Consider the following 22,034-nt stretch of genomic DNA (forward strand, 5'->3'; position numbering starts at 1 on the left):
AATTAATAACATAGTAAGAACATCCTGATTAATAATTACATCACACTGTGTTTTAATATCATGTGCTGCAAAGAGCAACAGGAGACACATTAAAGAGCCACTTGCAGCTCATGAGCCTCAGTCTGAGGATCACTGCCCTAGACTATCACAGCTGGTCTTCTGGCCTTAAAATCAATGAAATGCTGTGGAGTTTAGACCCCATTTGGTACAGGAAGAAAAGGAGTACTTGTGGCACCGTAGAGACTAACAAATGTATTTGAGTATAAGCTTTCGTGAGCTACAGCTCACTTCATCCGATGAAGTGAGCTGTAGCTCACAAAAGCTTATGTTCAAATACATTTGTTAGTCTCTAAGGTGCCACAACTCCTTTTCTTTTTGCGAAAACAGACTAACACGGCTATTCTGAAACCTGTCATTTGGTACAGAGACGTTAAGGTACTGGTATCTCTTGAACACAAGCAAGTGGACCAGAGGAGCAGGAGGCTTGTGTCCATATGGTGGGAATGTAATGATACATCTGGTTAGTATGTAGATGTATGCTGGTGGTAGTCTGTAGTTCATAATGGAAAAGGAGATGGAGGACTATGGTGAATGGAACTAACAGGGTTTTATAGCCTATAGGTGGAAGGAGAGTTGGCTTATGAAGAAAGGTTAAATTTAGAATCTCAATTTGTTAAAAAGTGAGGAAACCCTAATGTTTAACATTTTTAGTGCAATATTCTCAATTTTTACATAATTTAACAGAATTTTTGCCTAGAAGTTTCCTTGTCAGTGAAAGTATTATTCATACTCTTAAATCTGTAAGTTGTTTCTACTTCTAACTTGATATGCTTTCTCATGAGTCTAAGGGACATCCAATGTAATCAAGTATTTTAGGCTTGATGCAAGTTGAAGCTTTGCCAGCATAAACAGAGAAGCTTGTTAACTGTTGCGAGCTCCACATTTTAGGTCTCAAAATAACATGTTCCACCCGCAAAGGTTGATTATAAATTACAAGTGAGGGTTATAAATGATACAGCGAAGTACAGGTGTTGACAGATACAGTTTCAGTATGTTTGCTCACAACTTCATAAAGCATTTTTTTAAAAGATAGTACTTAATTCAAAATCTAGCCAGGTGCTTCTTCCATGAAGTTCAGTGCAATAATCCCTCCCCAGGAGCTATGCACAGCCTTTCCCCTAACTGCATTAATACAGATACTAGATCACAAGACGACAAGTGTTTTAGTACATCAAACATTTATTGTTTTCATGAGACACACTGAAGTCTTCCCTGTCAGCAGGAAGCCAATAAGTTGACTCTGGAGGGGACAGGGTGCAAAACTCCCATTAAGTATATGCAGTAAAATACCTTTTTGATAACCCCCTTGCAGGAAGTGATCAATCAATCTCACTGCAACTAAAAACACAGTATTACAAAATATTTACAAAAGACAACCAAAATGGAACATAAAAACTTAATGACCAGGTGTGTGTATGAAATGTTGCCAACTTATTTCCAGTACCTCAGGAGTTTATTCTAGCACCCTACCCAAAGCATTCAGAGGGTGAAAAGGTTCCAGTGGGAGTGCCAGACACACTTGTCTTTCAGTACCAGTGTCCCGCAAAACAGAAGACCGGCCCAAGAAAGATTCCATCATAGTGTCATTTCTGGATTTTAGCCTCCTCCCACAAAGAGGACAGAAGTGGCAATTCTGGCTCTGAAAGGAAGGCCCCCACCAGAACCTGACTGCAATGGTCTCTATTCTGAGCCTGTTGGTAAGTTAACCTGCGGGTAGGTGGAATATTCTATCACGCAACCCCTCTCCCCACACACACACTGAAGATGGGGCAGGGGGGTGGTCTCCTTCAGTAACTGGGTGTATTACAGGAAATACACCTCCCCACCATACAGTAGTCTGATTTGAGCTCAGCAGGTAGGAGGTTGACCGGGATGAGGATACGTCACAGTAGCCCCTCCATTTCCTTCATGAAGGCTTCATACACATCATCCTTAGTCTGCACAGAGACAGGGGCAGAGGAGCCAACCTTAGGGGTTGCTTTGGTTAATTGGAGAGCAGGCTCATCATCGTGTTTTCTCTGGGAGACAGCAGAAGCCCCCTTATTCTCACGTCGCACTCGCAGGGCAGTGGGCACAAAGCGGGTGATCTCTGCTTTGGGGTTGGTAATTTGCGGCTTGGCACTGATTGTGGCTGTGGCTTTCTTCTCAATGGTAGCTCCACTGGTGTCATCCGCCTTGGGGCGCTGGATCAGACTGGGTGGGGCACTCAGCACCCCTGGGTTTGGAATGGGAGCCGGCGGGAAAAGCCCTGGTGGAGGCACCAGAGGTGGACGCAACATGCCTGGACGAGGAGGAGGGATACCTGTGGACGGAGGGACAGAAAGTTTGAGCAAGCGGAAACAGCACTTGGAAACAATCCAAAGAAAGCTCGTAAGTTGGAGGCAGGTCCCCCGAGTTAGAAGGTAATCTTACAGAAGGTAATCTTACAAATTGTTTTCAAGCCCCTCAGCATCAGATTGTTCTCCATCAGGAAGAATGTTTAGGAAATTCTAGACAGGCACTGTGGCTTTGTATGGAGGTTAAGGCCCCTGTGTATTCCCCTCCCTTGAACTGCTATATATATCCAGTGCTAGAGCACAATGGACAACCTCCCATCATGTGTATAAGAATTTCAGAACTATCAGCAGCATGTGACCAGTGGGGCGTAAATAGTCCCTGCTTCAGGAGTGGACAGCTGCAGGGACTGTCCTTTTGTTCTGTGTTTGTACATAGCCTAGCATAATGCGGTCCTGGTCTATGACTGGGGCTCCTAGGCCCCAAGAAAATACAGATAATAATGTGAATTCTAACAGGGACGTCAACACAAGAGGCAATCTGGAACAGATCTGTGATATAGTACAATGAAAACAAATTCTGACATAACGGGAATTCAGACCTCCAGGTACAAGAACAGCAGGGACTTAGTCGTTGTCGTTAAACAGAAAGTAACAACTCCAAGGGACCTGCAATGGAGGGGAACAGGTTACGCCACCCAGTGCCGTGCTTGTAGTAATGTAGCCTGAATGTAGGCACATAAGTAGCATGGGATTGTCTGAGGCCAGGGTACTGGGGAAGAATGTTTCCCCATACCGCATGTACTAACTCAAGCACCAGTGGGAAAGTTTAAAATGAAATACATATAATAAGGAAGCAGAAAAATGTACCTGGTGGTGCTGGAGGTGGCAAACGAGGTGGGGGTCCACGTGGGGGTGGGCCGGGTGGCAGACCTGGAGGTGGGCCTGGTGGAGGACCGGGGGGCCGACCAGGAGGAGGTCCAGGTGGCAAGAGTCGTGGTAAAGGCCCACGCAGACCTGGCAATCCTGGAGGTCTCAGGAATGGAGGAGCCCCTGAAAATATACACACAAAACAAAGGCAACTTAACTCATGGGCGGAAAAACATTGCATCATGTAATATCAAACAGCACCTGATTAAGGGGAGCGGTCTCCAATATCAGCCAACCCTCTACATAACTGATCTTCTCGTCTTATGGTTTCTTAACCCCTTATACAAAGGCTATGCCTATACTATGTGTACAGATATTGACGCTTGCTCTCATTGAGCTAGTGAAAGCATAAACAGTAGTGTAGCCATGGTAGCGTAAGTAGCAGAGGAATGGCTGAGCACATATCTACCAGTTTCAGGCAGGTTTGTACTCAGCACAGCTCCTTCCTGCCTCCACTGCCACTACCTATGTTATCACAGCTACACTGCTATTTTCCACGAGCTCGATGAGCACTAACACTAATACGTATTCATGAGCAGGAGAGTCACACCCCTAACTCGTAGTGTAGGCACAGACAACGTGGTGTCTTGGCTGTTCAAGCCAAGTCACTTCTCTCTCTTCTCACCACAGTCGTCCCTGGAGAGGCTCCAGTGCTGAGCTGTATTCCCAAGAACACAACATGCTGAAGTGATCTTTCCAATGCGCAGGTATTTGAAAGAATCACTTTGAGAAGCTGGTCCCTGAACTAGAGTCATCAGAGATTTCCCGTTTGAAAAATGTGTCAAGATTACGTTAACGCCTATAATCCTGTCAAAATGACATTACCAGATTTTACCAATGTTTTATCCAGTCTGGTAGTGCCTCTTTGGCAACTGTGAAAGCCAGTTACTTGTGGGAATTTTATGCTTTCTTCTTGATGTAACTGACTGCGCAATATATTAGGATGGAGGGTATTTACTTCCTGATCCCAAGTGGTCAGCTTTTGTCTTGAAGCATAAGAACTAAACCTGGCAGCCTCACGGATCTTAAGGACTGTCACTGAAGAGATCATTGCTCATATAAAATAAATCACTTTTTGGAAATTTAATGAGTTAATATACTGCAGTATCAAATTCCACAGTTGCATAAAAAGTGTCCTTTCCTCTATTGTGGCAACATCACAGCTTGGCAAAAGGGGAAATCCTATTTCTCCTGTACAGATATTGTTTACAGAGACATTCAAGTGATCCATATCACACCACATTCCCAAGACTATTCTAGTACCCCACTTCCTTTTCATGAGGAATCTGCAGCCCTACCCAGTAGCTGTCTGCGAGACTCTTTCCCCACCATGTGCTGCAGTGACATTTGAGAGAACAGCGAATGAGTCAACAATGCCTAAATTTAAAAAACTGAAGATAACGACTTCAACGTAAGACCTTTCACTCTGGAATCTGCTTCCCCCACTGTCCTGGTAGAGTCAGACTTTGTTGATTTCATGGAAACAGTAAAAGTGGAGGGCTGTTGTGGGTTTGGGGTTTTTTTGTTTTAGGGAGGGTGAGAAGAGCAACACTGAAGGACATGCCTTATATTTACTTATTAACATCATGTTTGTTATTCATTGTATGTGTGCACAGGAATAGCACTGGGCTCATGTTATATACTGTTCTAGATATACTAACTCTATCAAAGCCAATATTCTATTTAACGAAATTAGATGGCTAGAGAACAGGTTACAGAGATTTTAATTTTTAGGCTAATTTCTGCAATCCAGTTCAGACAGAATCATAGAATATCAGGGTTGGAAGGGACCTCAGGAGGTCATCTAGTCCAACCCCCTGCTCAACGCAGGACCAATCCCCAATTAAATCATCCCAGCCAGGGCTTTGTCAAGCCTGACCTCAAAAACTTCTAAGGAAGGAGATTCCACCACCTCCCTAGGTAACGCATTCCTGTGTTTCACCACCCTCCTAGTGAAAAAGTTTTTCCTAATATCCAACCTAAACCTCCCCCACTGCAACTTGAGACCATTACCCCTTGTCCTGTCCTCTTCTACCACTGAGAATAGTCTAGAACCATCCTCTCTGGAACCACCTCTCAGGTAGTTGAAAGCAGCTATCAAATCCCCCCTCATTCTTCTCTTCTGCAGACTAAACAATCCCAGTTCCCTCAGCCTCTCCTCATAAGTCATGTGTTCCAGACCCCTAATCATTTTTGTTGCCCTTCGCTGGACTCTCTCCAATTTATCCACATCCTTCTTGAAGTGTGGGGCCCAAAACTGGACACAGTACTCCAGATGAGGCCTCACCAATGTCGAATAGAGGGGGACGATCACGTCCCTCGATCTGCTCGCTATGCCCCTACTTATACATCCCAAAATGCCACTGGCCTTCTTGGCAACAAGGGCACACTGCTGACTCATATCCAGCTTCTCGTCCACTGTCACCCCTAGGTCCTTTTCCACAGAACTGCTGCCTAGCCATTCGGTCCCTAGTCTGTAGCGGTGCATTGGGTTCTTCCGTCCTAAGTGCAGGACCCTGCACTTATCCTTATTGAACCTCATCAGATTTTTTTTGGCCAAATCCTCCAATTTGTCTAGGTCCCTCTGTATCCTATCCCTGCCCTCCAGCATATCTACCACTCCTCCTAGTTTAGTATCATCCGCAAATTTGCTGAGAGTGCAATCCACACCATCCTCCAGATCATTTATGAAGATATTGAACAAAACCGGCCCCAGGACCGACCTCGGGGGCACTCCACTTGACACCGGCTGCCAACTAGACATGGAGCCATTGATCACTATCCATTGAGCCCGACAATCTAGCCAACTTTCTACCCACCTTATAGTGCATTCATCCAGCCCATACTTCTTTAACTTGCTGACAAGAATACTGTGGGAGACCGTGTCAAAAGCTTTGCTAAAGTCAAGAAACAATACATCCACTACTTTCCCTTCATCCACAGAACCAGTAATCTCATCACAGAAGGCGATTAGATTAGTCAGGCATGACCTTCCCTTGGTGAATCCATGCTGACTGTTCCTGATCACTTTCCTCTCATGATAGGTAGTGACCAAATCATTCCTCACTGATCTATGTGAAGCAAGTCGCTGTCTCCCTCCAGTTGCAGGTAAAATAGGTGCTTACATTGCAAAACCAACATCGGAACAGGCACTAATTGGCCATCTGGCTTACTACTACTGAATAAGAATGGTATCAAATTTCCTTCACATAAGTATGTTTCCCTCTCCAGGTAAGGGTTGAAACACATTCAAAGGACAGTTTAAGGGAAGCCTGCACTGCCACTATAGCTGGTCAGAGAATAACAAGCCAACTCTTGGTCTGCAGGATTGGGATTGGAACCTAACGCCTTTCAGCAGCTGCAAGTTAATTTAAACAAAAATACGCTAAGTGTTCACCTGGTGGAGGACCAGGAGGAAGACCAGTAGGTGGTCCTGGAGGCCTCAGGGGAGGGGCAGGAGGTGGTCCCAGAGGGGGAGGCCCAGTCATGGGCGGTGCCTGTAGCTGAGTTGGAGGAACAGGCTGTGGTGGTGGTTGCTGCTGTTGCTGTGGCTGAGAGGGTGTAGTAGATGATGACCCCGTCTCTGGACGAGACTCCTCCTTGCGTTGCTGCTGTGGTGTCTCTTCAGATTCAGAATCATCTTCATCCTCTTCTTCCTCCTCTTCCGAATATTCCTCCACTTCTCGCCCCTCCTCGGGGATTTCCTGACCTGAAGATAAAGAAAAGACAAGATACATTTATAAATACGCACCAGAGAAAAACTTGAGATGGAGGATCATCTCCTCCCCCACAAAAAGGCGATGGGGAGGAGGGAAGAAACTGGCCTCATTTAGCTACTATATAAAATAGGTAACAGGAACACAGTACAGCTCTCGCTGGCAGCACTACCATGGAGCACAGAAGGCTGTGCCATAACAACCCCATATTTTCAGGGGTTAACAATTCCTTTTGAGCTGAAATTTCTCTTGTATAACTTCACACAGCTAGTGTTTGGGGATTTTTAGGGGGAAACCCATGGAAAATTGGTTTAGCCCTTTGAATTATACAAAAGTAAAAAAAACTTTCACATTTTTTTAAAAAAGGTGATTTTATATGAGCAGACAAGTGAAACAGCTGACACAAGTGCAGTTCTTAATGAGGAAGGAAAAACGAGCTCAAGTCTGGAGAAAGACATCTTATTGTAGATGAAGTTATGAGGTTACCTTTATACATCTGAAGCAGCATCTTTTATGGGCATCTTAATCCTGAAAGGCTTTAGAATATTGAGAACATAGTAAAGTTGCCTCAAGAGATATATTACTTAAACAGCAACTCAGTTTTAAGTTCTCCTCACCTCCTTACTCCCCTTAAAAACAAATATTAATGTTTCATTAGTCTAAGTTATCTTCATTAAGGTTGAGAAATGAAGCAAGCAAAAACATTTTTTTTTAAAAAAGCTAAATATTTTGTTTACTAGCTAGGGAATTTATGTTCTCACCTGCCATTCGCAACATCATAGCCTGAAGTGGAGTCAGTTCCTTCATGTTCTTTTTCTTTTTCCGTGACTTCCCAGGCATGTCGGCAAACCGCACACTAAGCCCTGCAGAGATAAGCACAGGGAAAAGGGAGAGATCAAATATATACAAGAAAAGTTATTTGATGTGGATAGCAAATTAAATATCTTGTGACTCTTTTCAAAATGGTAACATAACATCGGTGTTATTTGCCTTATTACATTCTGCTAACCTAAAATTACCATCAGTTTCAAATAAACAGTGTTCCTGACTTCCACTCAAATAGTTGAATGGATGGTTGATGCTCTTCTACAGTGAGTGAAGTAGACTGTCTTTGATAAGCCTGAAATTCAGTTATGTATCTTGTACAGTTCTTTTGAAAAGTCTCAAGTCATTAAAGTGTGGTTCTACTCTGACATGGAACTAAAAATTGTATTGTGAAGTTCCTTGTTTCTGACTGAATGCTCCAGGTCAAGTGTGTATATATTCTAACAAAGCAGATAAATTTGAATACTAATGTTGCAACCTCAGCCTGGAATCTCAAATTCCAGCTAGGTGCTTTCTGACTCATTTATCAGCAGTAATAAAAATTCTGTAATAGGAACTTAGGTAATAATTTAGTTAGTTGAGCCAGAACAGAATTCAGTTTGCTCTCCTTTCAGCCTCATAACTACAGAGCAAACAGAAATAAGAGCGTCACTTTTCAGACTATGATGTAGTCCTATTTTATGTCACTTTTCAGACAATAATGAAGTGGAGTTCCCACCACACAAACCTGATTTCTTGTCTTCACCCTCCCTTTCATTTTCATTGTCACGATGCAGGAATTCATCGCCTTCGCTGTCTGCATCTGATCTGTCACTATCACTGTCATCACTACTGTCATCATGCCTGTCTTGATCCATGTCCTCAGGATACCCTTCATCTTCACTGGTACTGGAGGCATCATCATCGTGCCCTCGCTGACCTGAGAAGAAGAGCAGAATATCAGGAAGCAAAGCACACCAGCATGGAAGAATGAGAATATATGTCATCTTAGGTTTATTTCTATAGTTACAGAACTCATTCCAAACTCCATTCCAGTGAGGAACAGAAATACATTGTCTAGCATTTATCCTTTCAGATCCCCCTCCAAGTGGAGAGTTAACTAGTTCTATTTCTGATAGAACACAGTAATTTCATTTCGCTATCTAGGAATGGGGAGAGGGGAACAAAAGGAGGGTAAAATAAACTCTAGGATGGAGATCTTATCTGAGGTTGTTTTGTTACTAGTCCAATCAGCTATCACCATTGCTTTTTTTTTTTTGGCTACTGAACAATATCTGCACTCTAAAATTCACCAGTTCATTTCTATTTATCCATTTCTACCTTTCTGAATTTCTCTGGTCACTCTACTTTGTGCCTTTTCTAGTCCCCCAAGTCCTAATGTTATGTCTACATAGCACTCCATTATGTGCATAAGCTGATAAACTTAGTTTCACTATGCAATATATGGAGGTCCAGTAGGAATTAAATGAAATTGGACAGTCTAATTAGTTTAACTTCTGGTGCTACTAATCCTACAGGTGCTAATGAGAAACACTTTGGGTGGGAATGAAAGAACATGCACAACTTTTCTGAATGATGCTAGCTGGGGAGATTTTAAAATGCGGGATCCCACAATCTTGCAGCCATCCATCCTGGGGGCAGATTTCTCTCCCATTCAACAATGCACTAGTGTAAAACCCAGTATTTGAAAGTTATAACTTGAAGCTTTGACATTTGATAAGGAAATGTAACTGATGTTAAATTAACTGACATTAAATTATGCAGCATACCAGCACCTCCCAAGAGGTTTAGGAGCATAATCATTTAAATGAAGGATGCTATCTCCAAAACTCAAAGGGCACGCATCTGAGACATGAGACTTTTGCTCTCAAAAGTCTAAACTGGAAAATTCTCTCCCCCCCAGTAGGATAGTTTTTCAGATGGTTTTGTCCAATCACATGATGGCGTTTTCTATCATTTCCCTTAGGAAATTATTCTCTAGTGTATGAGATTTAACTATTAGCAGCAAAGGCTTATTGATATCCAGTCTCATTTCCCCCCTTTATTCAATTTCATTCCATTCCACTTAACTATAACCATCTAGACAGGTTCTTCACCTCAGAGGATTCAACACCCTTCAAACACTTGCAAATTTATCTTACCTTAGTTATCATTTGGCCAAGCTTTGTAGTTATTTCAATCTTTCATACAGTAAGAACATTCTCTGTGAACCTACAGAAACCAGTCTCAGATAATACAAGCCTGCACATTCCTCCCAGTTAAGTCACAATGGCAATGCCAGTGCACACCACATTCACCGTAGCACTATCAGTGGAAGATCAGACAGAAGTCAAGGTAAATCTCCAGTACAGGGATAACATGAGGACTGGGACAAAGGAGGAGCAGCTTTTTACCTATGTCAGGACTGTAAGAAATCTCTTCCTCTCGCCTCCAAGGGGCCATCTCTAAAGTGAAGCCCACTTTACGGCCATACATCTGTAGGACTTGGGGTGGGGGAGGCCCTGGAGGAGGTCCAGGGGGCTTCCGACCTGGGGGTAACCGTGGAACGCCAAGTCCAGGAGGTGGAAGTACAGAAATGGGCCGGACTGGAGGGCTGGATATTAAAAAAAAAAGTGTAAAGGAGATAAACACAAAAATCTGTCCCAGTTCCTCACAATCACCTTCACAGCAACCATTTAGACAATGATCCAGCTGTTCCTGTCCTAAGTGCTATGAAAATACATTAGAAATTTACAAAAACAGAGTAAGGCATGGTCCTTGCCCAACGAATTTATGAACTGACTCAAAAAAAGAGGTCACCAATTAAATGTGGGAGGGTTTGGAGACACTGCTGATGGATATTAGAGTTAAGAAAGCTTTATGGAAGAAATAGGCTTAAAGGAAGACAGAAGGAGAAGAGTAAGGACAAGTGGGAACTGATGCAAACATAGGGGGCAAAATGAAGACACCATGAAGCTGACAAATAAAAGGGTGCTAAGTAATCAGTAAGAGGAAAGGGAGAGCAGGAGGACATGAGAGAGACAGGCCAGATTAAGAGGTGAAATAGAAACTTGAATTTAACACAGCAGCAGACAAGAAGCCTATGAAAGTATTTACGACCAAAAGGGGTATTGCAGTGAGAACAGTGGGAAGAGAGAACTCTAGCAATGGAGCTTAAGGTGGACTAATGTGCAAAAGTAGATATGCAGGAAGACCAGACACACTTATCAGAGTCAATATGAGAGACGACCAAGGCATAAAGAAGGGTTTTAACAGCAAAAACAGAGGGGAAATACATACAGAACGAAGGATTCATCACTCCCTCAGAACTTCCAATTCCCCTCTCCCAAACATCACTTCTATCAACAACCCTCTATACCCACCTGCAACGCATGGGTGTTTAGCATTTATTACCCCTCCATGACACTTCCCTCTTACCCATAGGCTGATGTTTTCTTGAGGATAGAAGGTGGTTGAGCCCCAGGTAGGGGGATATCCTGTATAAGGATGTTGGAGGGGGCATGAGGCATGTCTGGCAGGGGTATACTCTCCACCTCAACGTGTTGTGCATTCTGCAAGAAATACAAACAACAAACAGGTTAATCTCTTAGGAGGCAGAGGGAAGAGGATCACGTGCACACTCCTCACTTTATAGACTATAGAGGGTAAGGAGTCAGTTCCTTCCCTCATAAAAATGGTTATTTACAAGGGTGCCTGTCCAACTGGTTTGTAGGTCACTCTTTGTGTTAGACCCCGAATGAACATTTGGAGAAACAGATCACGAGCATAAGATATTAAGGCCTCTTTGGTCAAAGGTAACACACAGAGCTCAGCTAGCGGAAAACATTTCCCCATTCAAATAATCAAAACCTGATCAAGCTTATATTCCTCTTAAGATACTTAGCCCTGGTCTACACCACAGTTATCTCGACATAAGGCAGTTTATGTCGACCTATGTCAGTGTACACACTGCCACCTTCCTCCCTCCAATGTTAAGTGCCCTCCTACATAGACATAACCCCACCTCCAGGAAAAGCATAAGCCTTTAACAGAAGCAGTTAGTACAACACCCCTTGTAGACCGGGGTGGGCAAACTTTTTGGCCTGTGGGCCACATCGCGGTTGCAAAACTGTGTGAAGGGCCAGATAGGGAAGGCTGTGCCTCCCCAAACAGCCTGGCCCCCGCCCCCTCCCAATTCCTACCCCCAACCCATCCTACCCCCCCACCCCGCTCCTTGTCCCCTGACCAGCCCTCCCCAGGACCCCCAAGCCTAACCACCCCCTCCAGGACCCCACCCCCTGCTCCCTGTCCCCTGACAGCCCTGTCCCCTGACAGGTCCCCCGGGACTCCAACACCTATCCAACCGCCCCTGTTCCCCGTCCCCTGACCGTCCCCACTCCCCTCCCCCCCCCGAACCTCCTCCCCATCCAACCGCTCCCTGTCCCGACTGCACCCCGGGACCCTCTGCCCCTTATACAACCCCAATGCTCCCCGCCCCCTTATGCCGCTCAGAGCAGCAGGAGCTTGCAGACCCGCTGGAGCCAGCCATACCACTGCCCTTACCAGCAGGAGCAGCAGGCCAGAGTGCTGACAGCGTGGCGAACTGAGGCTGCAGGGGAGGGGGGACAGCAGGAGAGGGGCCGGGGACTAGCCTCCCCAACTGGGAGCTCAGGAGCCGAGCAGGACGGTCCTGAGGGCCGGATGTGGCCCGCAGGCCATTGTTTGCCCTCCTCTGTGGTAGACACTGTCTTACTTACATCAGCTGTTGGCTGTCTTTCTTGTCAATGTCTGGCTCTGTGCTGGAGCCACGAAATTGACAAGATTGTCCTCCCTACTTCCAGTCAGGCTACCCCCTGGGTCCAGGCTCCCCAGGCTCCCAGCTGGGCTGCTCCCCAGGCTCCCAGCTGGGCTGCTCCCCAGGCTCCCAGCTGGGCTGCTCCCCAGGCTCCCAGCTGGGCTGCTCCCCAGGCTCCCAGCTGGGCTGCTCCCCAGGCTCCCAGCTGGGCTGCTCCCCAGGCTCCCAGCTGGGCTGCTCCCCAGGCTCCCAGCTGGGCTGCTCCAGGAGTCCTGACTCCATGGTCAGAGTCCAGGCAGCTGCCCTGCTTCCAGCAGGGAGCTGATAGCCGAGAGCCAGGGATAGCCAGGCTCCCAGCAGGGAACAGAGAACTATTTTGGGGGGGAAGCGGGGGGGTGGAGCTGGTGGGGAGCCTGTGGGGCAGCCAGGCACCCAGTGGGGAGCTGCAAATGGAGCTCAGAGCCCGACTCTCAGCTCCCCATACTGCATTAGGTTGGTGGAAGCGGTCCTGGCGAGGATGCACACCACTGACTGAAGGAGGGTAGTGTGGGTATGAAACACCACTGTAATTACTGTGGTGGCTATAAGTCAACCTAATATAGGTCAACTTAAGTTTTTAGTGTAGACATGCCCTTAGTTCCCAAACAAAGATATACTGTAGGCAAGAACACCATGTCCTTCCAGAGTATCTGGGAAGCATTCATTATAGGAAGGATTTATAGTTGACTGGGACAGAGCTTAGGGACTCAGATACTACAGCAGAAACACTTATAAATAAATGCTGAGAGACACAAATTACATGCATACAAACTTAAGAGGGTTTTTAAACAAAATTAGCTTCACTCATGTTCCAAAAGACATATCTCACAAGCCAGGGTATGCAAGATAGTTAGGGCTTCCATTGTAAAACCATTCCAAAACCATCCTTCCCTGTAAATATAGCACATCACAGGGATGCTGAGGACATATTGATGATTCATCATGTCCCGGCTAAAGTACTATGCCTGAGGAGGCAGCCATGGTGCACGGTATGCAGCTTGCTGAAAATACTCAACGTGGCAGGGACTGAGGACCAAGTATGCAACAATGTTACCTTGACAGCATCGAAGTATTGGCTGAGCTGCGATCTCTTCTGCTCATACTCCACTTCCAGCTTGCGCAGTTCTTTGTAGATGTCAGGATTCTCCTTCTCGTAGAGCCGCAGAATTCGCTCAAAGGTCTCACGCAGCTTCTTACGCTTGTCCTTCAGCACCTTCTCATTAAGTTGTGGCTGCTGTACTGGGTTAAACTCTGATCCGGGAGAGTAGGACCAAGGCAACAAACAATTCCAAAAAGGAAATTATAGGGGAGACTTGCAACAGAAGCCATGATTACCCAACTGCATAAACTGCACACATGTTCAATATAGCAACCTCTGGTGACAATGACAGTGACTATCTGAATCAGCTTTCCATCAGGTCTCCACAGCCTTAAAGGGGTTGTCTCCTTTATCACAGCAATTAGAGACAATATGTCTATCCTTCTGTCTTCCAAAGGAACGTCTAGCCATCCAAAATTCTCCAATATCCAATTACCTTGAAAAAGTTCATCATCTATTCCCGTTCCAAGAACCATTTACCCACTTTCCTTCTCCAATCCTTCTAACAAGCAAAAGCCAGTATTTGGTAAAGTTTCTACAGTTACAACCCACATAGTCCCTCCATTAACCCCTAAACCCATCTTGTCCCATCTCTCAATTCTCACCTCCCATCTTATCAGATCCTTCCATCTCTCCTCTCACTCTAAATGCAAGTCCCTCCAGATGGTACCCACTCACCCATCTCATCCAATTTTTCCATGTCCCGAATGATCTGTTTGGGATCTTTCATCTTAAGTACAGCTGCTCGTACCATCATCCGCTGCTTCTTGTTCTGAGAAGGTCAGAGAATAAAGAATTAGGAATAGTGCTGTTGTTCTAGGATAAACAGGGGAACAGATATAATCTATGGTATCACACATTTCTCTTTGTAGTTCAGGTTTCTGGGACTTCTAAATGTGTTCAAAGAACTCCCCCAGGAAAGAGAAATAAATTCATCCGTTCTTTTCAAAGTGCTTTACAAACGTTAATCACTCCACACCACCCTATAAGGTCCATTTTAAAAGTGAGTTAAGCAGTGGCTCTGAATCTTTCCAGACTACTGTACCCCTTTCAGGAATCTGATGTGTCTTACACACCCCCAAGTTCCCTCACTTAAAAACTACTTGCTTAGAAAATCAGACATAAAAATACAAGTGTCACAGCACATTATTACTGAAAAATTGCTGACTTTCCCATTTTTACCATATAATTATCAAATAAATCAACTGGAATCTACATATTGTACTTACATTTCACTGCAATATAAACAAGTCATTGTCTGTTATGAAATTTTAGTTTGTACTGACTTTGCTAGTGCTTTTTATGTAGCCTGTTGTAAAACTAAGCAAATATCTAGATGAGTTGATGTACCCCCGGAAGACCTCTGTGTACCCCTAAGGGTACGCATACCCTTGGATGAGAACCATTGAATCACAGAATATCAGGGCTGGAAGGGACCTCAGGAGGTCATCTAGTCCAACCCCCTGCTCAAAGGAGGACCAATCCCCAACTAAATCATCCCAGCCAGGGCTTTGTCAAGCCTGACCTTAAAAACCTCAAAGGAAGGAGATTCCACCACCTCCCTAGGTAACGCATTCCAGTGCTTCACCACCCTACTAACGAAAAAGTTTTTCCTAATATTCAACTTAAACTTCCCTCACTGCAACTTGAGACCATTACTCCTTGTTTTGTCATCTGGTACCAAGAACAGTCTAGCTCCATCCTCTTTGGAACCCACTTTCACGTAGCTGAAAGCAGCTATCAAATCCCCCCTCATTCGTCTCTTCTGCAGACTAAATAATCCCAGTTCCCTCAGCCTCTCCTCATAAGTCATGCACTCCAGCCCCCTAAAAATTTTTGTTGCCCTCCACAGGACTCTCTCAAATTTTTCCCCATCCTTCTTGTAGCGTGGGGCCCAAAACTGGATACAGTACTCCAGATGAGGCCTCACTAAGGCCGAATAGAGGGGAATGATCACGTCCCTCGATCTGCTGGCAATGCTCCTACTTATACAGCCCCAAAATGCCGTTAGCCTTCTTGGCATCAACGGCACACTGTTTACTTATATCCAGCTTCTCGTCCACTGTAACCCCTAGGTCCTTTTCTGCAGAACTGCTGCCTAGCCACTCAGTTCCTAGTCTTTTAACAGTGCATGGGATTCTTCCGTCCTAAGTGCAGGACCCTGCACTTTTCCTTATTGAACCTCATCAGATTTCTTTTGGCCCAATCCTCTAATTTGTCTGGGTCCCTCTCTATCCTATCCCTACTCTCCAACATATCTACCACTCCTCCCAGTTTAGTGCCATCTGTAAACTTGCTGAGGGTACAATCCACACCATCTTCCAGATAACTAATGAACGTATTAAACAAAACCGGCCCCAGGACCAACCCTTGGGGCACTCCACTTGATCCCAGCTGAAACATTCCTTTAAATTAATTGGTCAGACAACATTTTCCACAGAAAGAAAGTGACTCCTGAGGAGCCAACCATAAAGTCTGGATTCTACCTATTGTCTCAAGCCCATAACAGTTGGGAATGTGATGCATATTAGAATGGTGTTAGCCAGGTGTTCTTAAGGATGGTAATAGCGTCTTACCTTCTTCAGCTCCCTCTTCCGGGCCTCCTTTCCTGCAGAGGAGAGAAATGACTACTGGAGTCCTGTTTCTTAACAGCTTGTGATCAAAAAGCCAAATTTTATCCACCCCCACTTTTACAGTCTTGGATATTCGATTAGAAACAATCATATTTCATACCCATTACAGAAGAAAGACGACAACAGATGGCCATACTGGCAACCCCACTCCTCCAAAAGCAGAGATATTTCTATACACAACCACCTAATCGATGTAACAAGTTCGGGACTAAGCAGTCTTTTGGAAACAAGACCGTATGAATTTAATGCTCACTAAATGATTAACACCTTAGAAACTGAAATATTCTATGTACAGAATAGAAACAACATTTTTTTAAAAAAAATCTACATTTTTGACAAACTTAAAACATTGCTAATAATAACCAGCTGAAGTACTTGATAGTGAGAGTTGATCTTTTTGCTTGTTTCGAGATGCTTATCTGACCATCAGAATCTTAGTAATTACATTAATACAGGAGGAATAGATATGTGTAGTCGTTTCCTCCTCTAACTACACAATGCTTGTGGAATCTGACCTGACTCCCAACCAGCTTTCATTCCATCTTTATCTCAGATGAATTAACCATGCTTACAACAATAAATTTAGTGGATACTTACGGGCCTGGTCTGTAGGGTTCATGAACTTCCCACTCTTGGTGGAGGATGTTGATCTCCGCCCCATTTTGACCAATTTTTTTTTATTGCTTCTTTAAACCAGGGGGAAAAAAAAAAAAAGACACCTGAAAAAGAAAAAGCCACATCACACACCATATGTAGTAGTCTGCATACTCCAATTCCTTCTCTTCCCCCCGCATTAGTGCTTGTTTTCCCAGAAACTCAAATGTCTATCGCCTCCCTAAATCCCAGCTCTCAAGAATGTACAGAATGCCACTGCAAACTCAGGCAAACATACAAAGATGCACAAACACACCATTTTGTCAGCAAATGACTACTGCATCTCATTCATTTCAATAAGCAAATGAAAAGTATAATGTATTTACTAGGGTTTTGCACACTTTGTTGCTTCTGTAATCAGAGTAGAGCCCTGCAACTCAACCTAAGCCCAACACAACTACAAGTGTCAGGCCCAGGTCGGGTGTGAAAACAGCCAGACCCTCCTGGGCTCATGTCTGCTCTGCAATGGGGTCAGCACAGCAGCGGCTGCATGCTCTGCTCCTGGTGGCCACCACCATCTCGCTGCACTGTGTGAACTGCAAAGTGAGCATGCTGAACAGTCCAAGTGCCTGTCATTCTGCAGCTCACACACTGCAGCAGGATGGCCCACAGCTGCTGCAGCTCCAACAGCATGGGCAGGAGGAGAACAGCAGGGCTGATTCAGGTTTGGGGACGAATGTCAGGGTTGGGTTGGAAAATTACTCAATCCTCTAGGGCTTGGTCAGCTGGGTTCAGGCAGTAGGCCTGAGCAGACTTGTAGGGCAGAGCTCATTGCAAACACCATGGGCTCCTTGCATTCCTCCCTCTCCCCTTGCACCAACTCCTTGTATGCCATCATCTCATCCCTTTCTATTTCAGGGACTCCCTGAAACACTCCCAACCTCATGACAGGATCTCCAAGTGCCGTCCAATCCTCCCACTGCAGGGTTCTCGATTCTCCCCCTCACCAGGGGTTCAGTGTGATCTCCCATTTCACCCCCATTCCAGGAGTTCTGTGTCCCACGTTCCCCCTTCCCTCATAACAGGGTTCCCCCTTCTTTGCACAGTTCTTCTCCACTGGCCTACATGCCACGGCTCTGTGTCCCCCTACTCTCCCCCCTTTATTACTGCTCTTCTTCTTGTCTGGGAGATAAATCACTCAGGATGTCAACATCAAATTCTATTGGGAGGATGGACAGAGAAGAGATGGCGTATTGTTATGTTGCAAGGTGTTAGCTTCATCGATGAGTTATTTAATCTGTAAACAACTACAGAGGTACCTGAAGCTGTGGGCAGCTCTGCTAAATCAATGGCAGAATCTCTGCATGTCCCCTTTCCCCTTCCTCAAAATCAATAGTGTTCTTCTGCCCACTGATATCTAGAACATTCTTTGAAATTTTAGAATTGATCCGATGTTCAAAAGTTAGTGTGTTCCATTAAACAACTATCCAAATGGAAACATGACATCCAGTTGAATCTAAGGCTGCACAAGCTCTATCGTCCTGCTGCAGCCTACCACGTATACCTCTCTGTACACTCTTTCCATACATCCCGTACTAATCACTTCTCTATCACAAGGATACAAGTTTATCATCTGCTCTCCTTTACGTGAAGAGTCTCAAAAATGTGCATTGTTGAACATCTGGATTTAGAATTTTTCTTCATAAATTGTGTCTCTAGTACAAAGTGTGAAGATCTGTCATCATACTAACCTTTCCTCTTTTTATGCAAGTGCTCTAATTTGATTATCTGGAGCTATAAAGTTTGGATATGAAGACATGCTAGCTTGTGTCTAATGAAACTTCGAATCATCTGCCATATAATGATAATTATAATCAAATGATTGCCCTTAAGGTACTGAGCAGTGCACTAATGTGGCATTAGGTGCCCTGAGTATGTGAGCAGATTGGACCCTTACTGAAGAGCTACGAATGATTGCATTCAATATACTGGTTAATTCAGCATTTGTAAAATGCTTTTATCTGTACTGTCTGGCTATAAAGCGCCATAACAGCCATGCTTACAACTAAAGCAGTCTAGATTGTGTGTTCACTGATAAAATAAGCCATCTCTTATGGACAGTTAAGGCAACACGAGTTTGATTTCTCAGACCATTCTTTCTCTAGCCAGGAACGCTACAGGGCAGGGAATTAACAGATTTATCTCTCTCACATAAGGGTCCCAAACTCTGCATTTCTCAGGTATGTAATAGTGAGATCGCCTCCCCCACCATCCCGCTTCGAAAACCCTGAGGACACCAGACGCTCGGGCCATTAACTTGTTGGTAGCCGTAACCCCACCTTGTCTCGATACAGGACAGCTGGGTACGAGCCCCTTCCCTGTACAGACTCCAGGCCTACAAGACATAAGGTCCGAGCCAACAGTGAGCATGAGACACAGATGCGGCTGGGAACAAGCCCTTGCTCTGCTGACCACAACCGGCTTCATGCCGCTACCTGCCCCCACCCCTAGCCACCCGGCTCCCACCGCCTGAAAACTTCCCCGGCATTGCGGCTCCTTCCCCCAGAGCCGCCAGCCTGGGCCGGGCCTGTGTGCGCCTGGGGGCCGGCAGAACCCCACCTCCTACAGCTCCGCGATAACACCCCCTCCCCCTCTCTCCCCCGCGGCCCGGCAAGCCCCTGGGCTGCTCCTCTCCCCTGAGAGGGGGAGGGGGAGAAAGACGAGGGCAGAGAAGCAGCCCAGGGACCCGCAGGAGCACCGCCAGCGGTCGGTCGGTCTCCCGCCCTACTCTGCTCCTCTCACCCCTCTGAAGGGCGGGAGCCGAGCTCCTCTGCCTCGCTGCGGGGCGGTGGTTTCTACGCTGTACCCCCAGCTCCTCGCCTCTTCGGCATCGCCGCCATCTTGAATGGTCGCGGGCGGGACTCGCGCGCCACTTCCGCCCCGGAACCACCGGTTGGGCGCGAGAGTCTTAGAGGTGCCGGAAATCGGCCGCCGGAGCGTCGCCCTCCCCGGGCCGCTCTAGAACAGACCTCCTCAGGCTCGATGGTGCGGCGGAAGGAGGGAAGCGGGCTCTGCCGACTATTAGCCCAGTCGCCCGAGAGGGGGATCACGTGAGGCTGCAGTGGAAAGGGGCGGTAACAGCGGAGGAGGGGGCGTGTCCCAGCTCTGGGCACGCCGCGAGGCTGCGCGGGCCGACAGGCGCCGACGGACTGGGGGCGGGGCTGCTTATGCCCCGCCTCCGGCTCCCGGGGTTACCAGGCTGCGTGACCTTCTCTGAGCTCCCCTCGCCCCCTGCCCCGCCCCTCCTGCTGTCACGCGCCCTGCTCGCCGCCTCGGCTCTCGCGCAGCTTCTGCCCCCAGGCTGTGCTCGGTGCCCTGGTTGGGCGCCTTTGCCCTGCACCGCCTCTGCTGTTTTCCCAGCGCGTGATCCCGGGCTTCGCTGAGTCCTCTGCTTCTCTGGCCCTTCGCACCAGGGGAAAGTGCTTTTGGTTTAATCCAGCCAGCCCCAGCTTCGGTGTAGACACGGGCTGCGCCGATCGGAGGCGTTCTCCTGCCAGCGTAGTTAATCCACCTCCGGAGACGCGAGGTCCAGGGAAGAATTCTTCCATCGACCTAGGGCTGTGTACACTGGGCTGTGGATTTTCACTCCCCTGAGTGACACAACTGGGTCAACCTAACCTTTTAGTGCAGACCAGGCCTAAATTGCAGGCACCAGATAGGCCTCCTGCTGGTTTCCTGCGCTTCTGATTTCTCCCTTCTCTGCTCCTACCGCCTAATATGTCCTGCCCATTCCAGGCCAGCACTTCCAGTGCCCACATGTGCTTTTTTCCCTCTCTTGCCCCTGGTGCAGGCTAAATGTAGCTACATGTCATATTACCAACTCCACCCAGTCAAGAATCATGAGTCAGTTCTCCCACACACCCCCAAAAATCTTGAGATTGGTTTAAAATATAAAATATTGGGTTCTTTTGATTTGCCTTATAGTTTTTGAACTTTATGCTGCACTTAAATAACTTTTTCATCCTTTCCTCCGAAGCCATAAGCACTAAAGCCTTCTTTGTTTTAAAGCTGAAATTCTTACATAATTACATATTTTCAGGAGCTGGGACTTTAAGAAAAACACCAAATGTTACAAGACTTGGCAGTACTGTTACATGGCAAGATGCTTTAAATGCTAGTAGCCACTTGTACCCTGATCTGCTCTCATCTTTGCTGCTAATAGGGAAGCTGAACTAATAGCAACATGGGGAAAATTTTACCAAAAAATAAAATCCTAGTGGTTACAACTATAATCGCCATCCTTTTTTTTTCCCCCAGTCCTCTCACAGGTACTTCCAATCTCTGTCATATGCCCTTTGTCCCTTCTTCATTCTCTCCCAATGACTTTTCCTTCCTTCCTCTCCATCCAGGGTTAGGTTGACCTAACTACTGTGGTCAGGGCATACATTTTTTCACAGCCCAAAAAAACATTAAATTTTAGTAAGGGGCCAACAGTCCCCTTACAAATAAAAATAACCACCCAAATTATACTTTTGTTGGATTTAGAAAGAAGAATTTGGTAAATGTCTGGGCTAATTTACAGTTGACTTTAGCCTGTTTCAAGGTAAAGCACAAGGTTCCTCCTGTCTGGTTTATCTGCATATACCTCTGTGAGGTAGCTGCCTCATCTGGATCATGCAGGACTGCTGACCTGCCACAGGCCTCTGTGAGGTCACTGCCCCCATGCTCCGTATTCTGTGGGACAGCTTGCTTGCCACAACCTCTGATAGGAGTATTTCACAGAGATGAGCTCCCTCTTCTCCCTTCTCCTTCCCCAGTGGATTTGTCTTTCCTTCTTTCCCACCATTGTCAAGGAAATATAGAAAGGTGAATGAAATTTTCTTTGTCTTTACATTTTTATAATTTTTACTGGGGATTTCCTAATGGTTTATGGGGGTTTGTCTCCCGAGATAGATTGCTATATGTGTGTTTTTAGGTCCTCCCAATGCCCTTTTGCTGAATGGATCAGACAAACTGAAGTGTACACAACTGCATTGTCTTCTAGGGCTGCAGCCTACATAGAAAATGAGACCTAGAAAAGGGAAGGACAAG

At 45.9% G+C, this 22,034-nt stretch overlaps 1 protein-coding gene across 1 annotated transcript; it reads right to left on the reverse strand.

Moving 5' to 3' along the window:
- Positions 1 to 1,219: 1,219 nt before the first annotated feature.
- WBP11 (WW domain binding protein 11) lies at positions 1,220 to 20,051 on the reverse strand. The gene is made up of 12 exons (XM_073327350.2): positions 19,746 to 20,051; positions 16,947 to 17,068; positions 16,293 to 16,324; positions 14,395 to 14,488; positions 13,672 to 13,868; positions 11,222 to 11,355; positions 10,198 to 10,397; positions 8,532 to 8,723; positions 7,741 to 7,842; positions 6,661 to 6,972; positions 3,204 to 3,386; positions 1,220 to 2,362 (listed from the first exon to the last, which is right to left on the reverse strand). The coding sequence occupies exons 2-12, from the start codon at positions 17,008 to 17,010 to the stop codon at positions 1,944 to 1,946; spliced, it is 1,929 nt and encodes a 642-aa protein (XP_073183451.1). The 5' UTR covers positions 17,011 to 17,068; positions 19,746 to 20,051; the 3' UTR covers positions 1,220 to 1,943.
- Between the last annotated feature and the right edge of the window lie 1,983 nt (positions 20,052 to 22,034).

This window comes from Lepidochelys kempii, chromosome 1 (assembly GCF_965140285.1).
Source record: "Lepidochelys kempii isolate rLepKem1 chromosome 1, rLepKem1.hap1, whole genome shotgun sequence".
NCBI lineage: Eukaryota > Metazoa > Chordata > Testudines > Cheloniidae > Lepidochelys > Lepidochelys kempii.

Coding starts and splice junctions, on each gene's coding strand:
- WBP11 (XM_073327350.2), bottom strand. CDS start 17,010: ATGGGGCGGAGATCAACATCCTCCACCAAGAGTGGGAAGTTCATGAAC. Junction 13,869..14,394: donor GGAAAAATTGGATGAGATGG/GTGAGTGGGTAC, acceptor CTCCCGGATCAG/AGTTTAACCCAGTACAGCAG. Junction 11,356..13,671: donor AATACTTCGATGCTGTCAAG/GTAACATTGTTG, acceptor TATTTCTTGCAG/AATGCACAACACGTTGAGGT.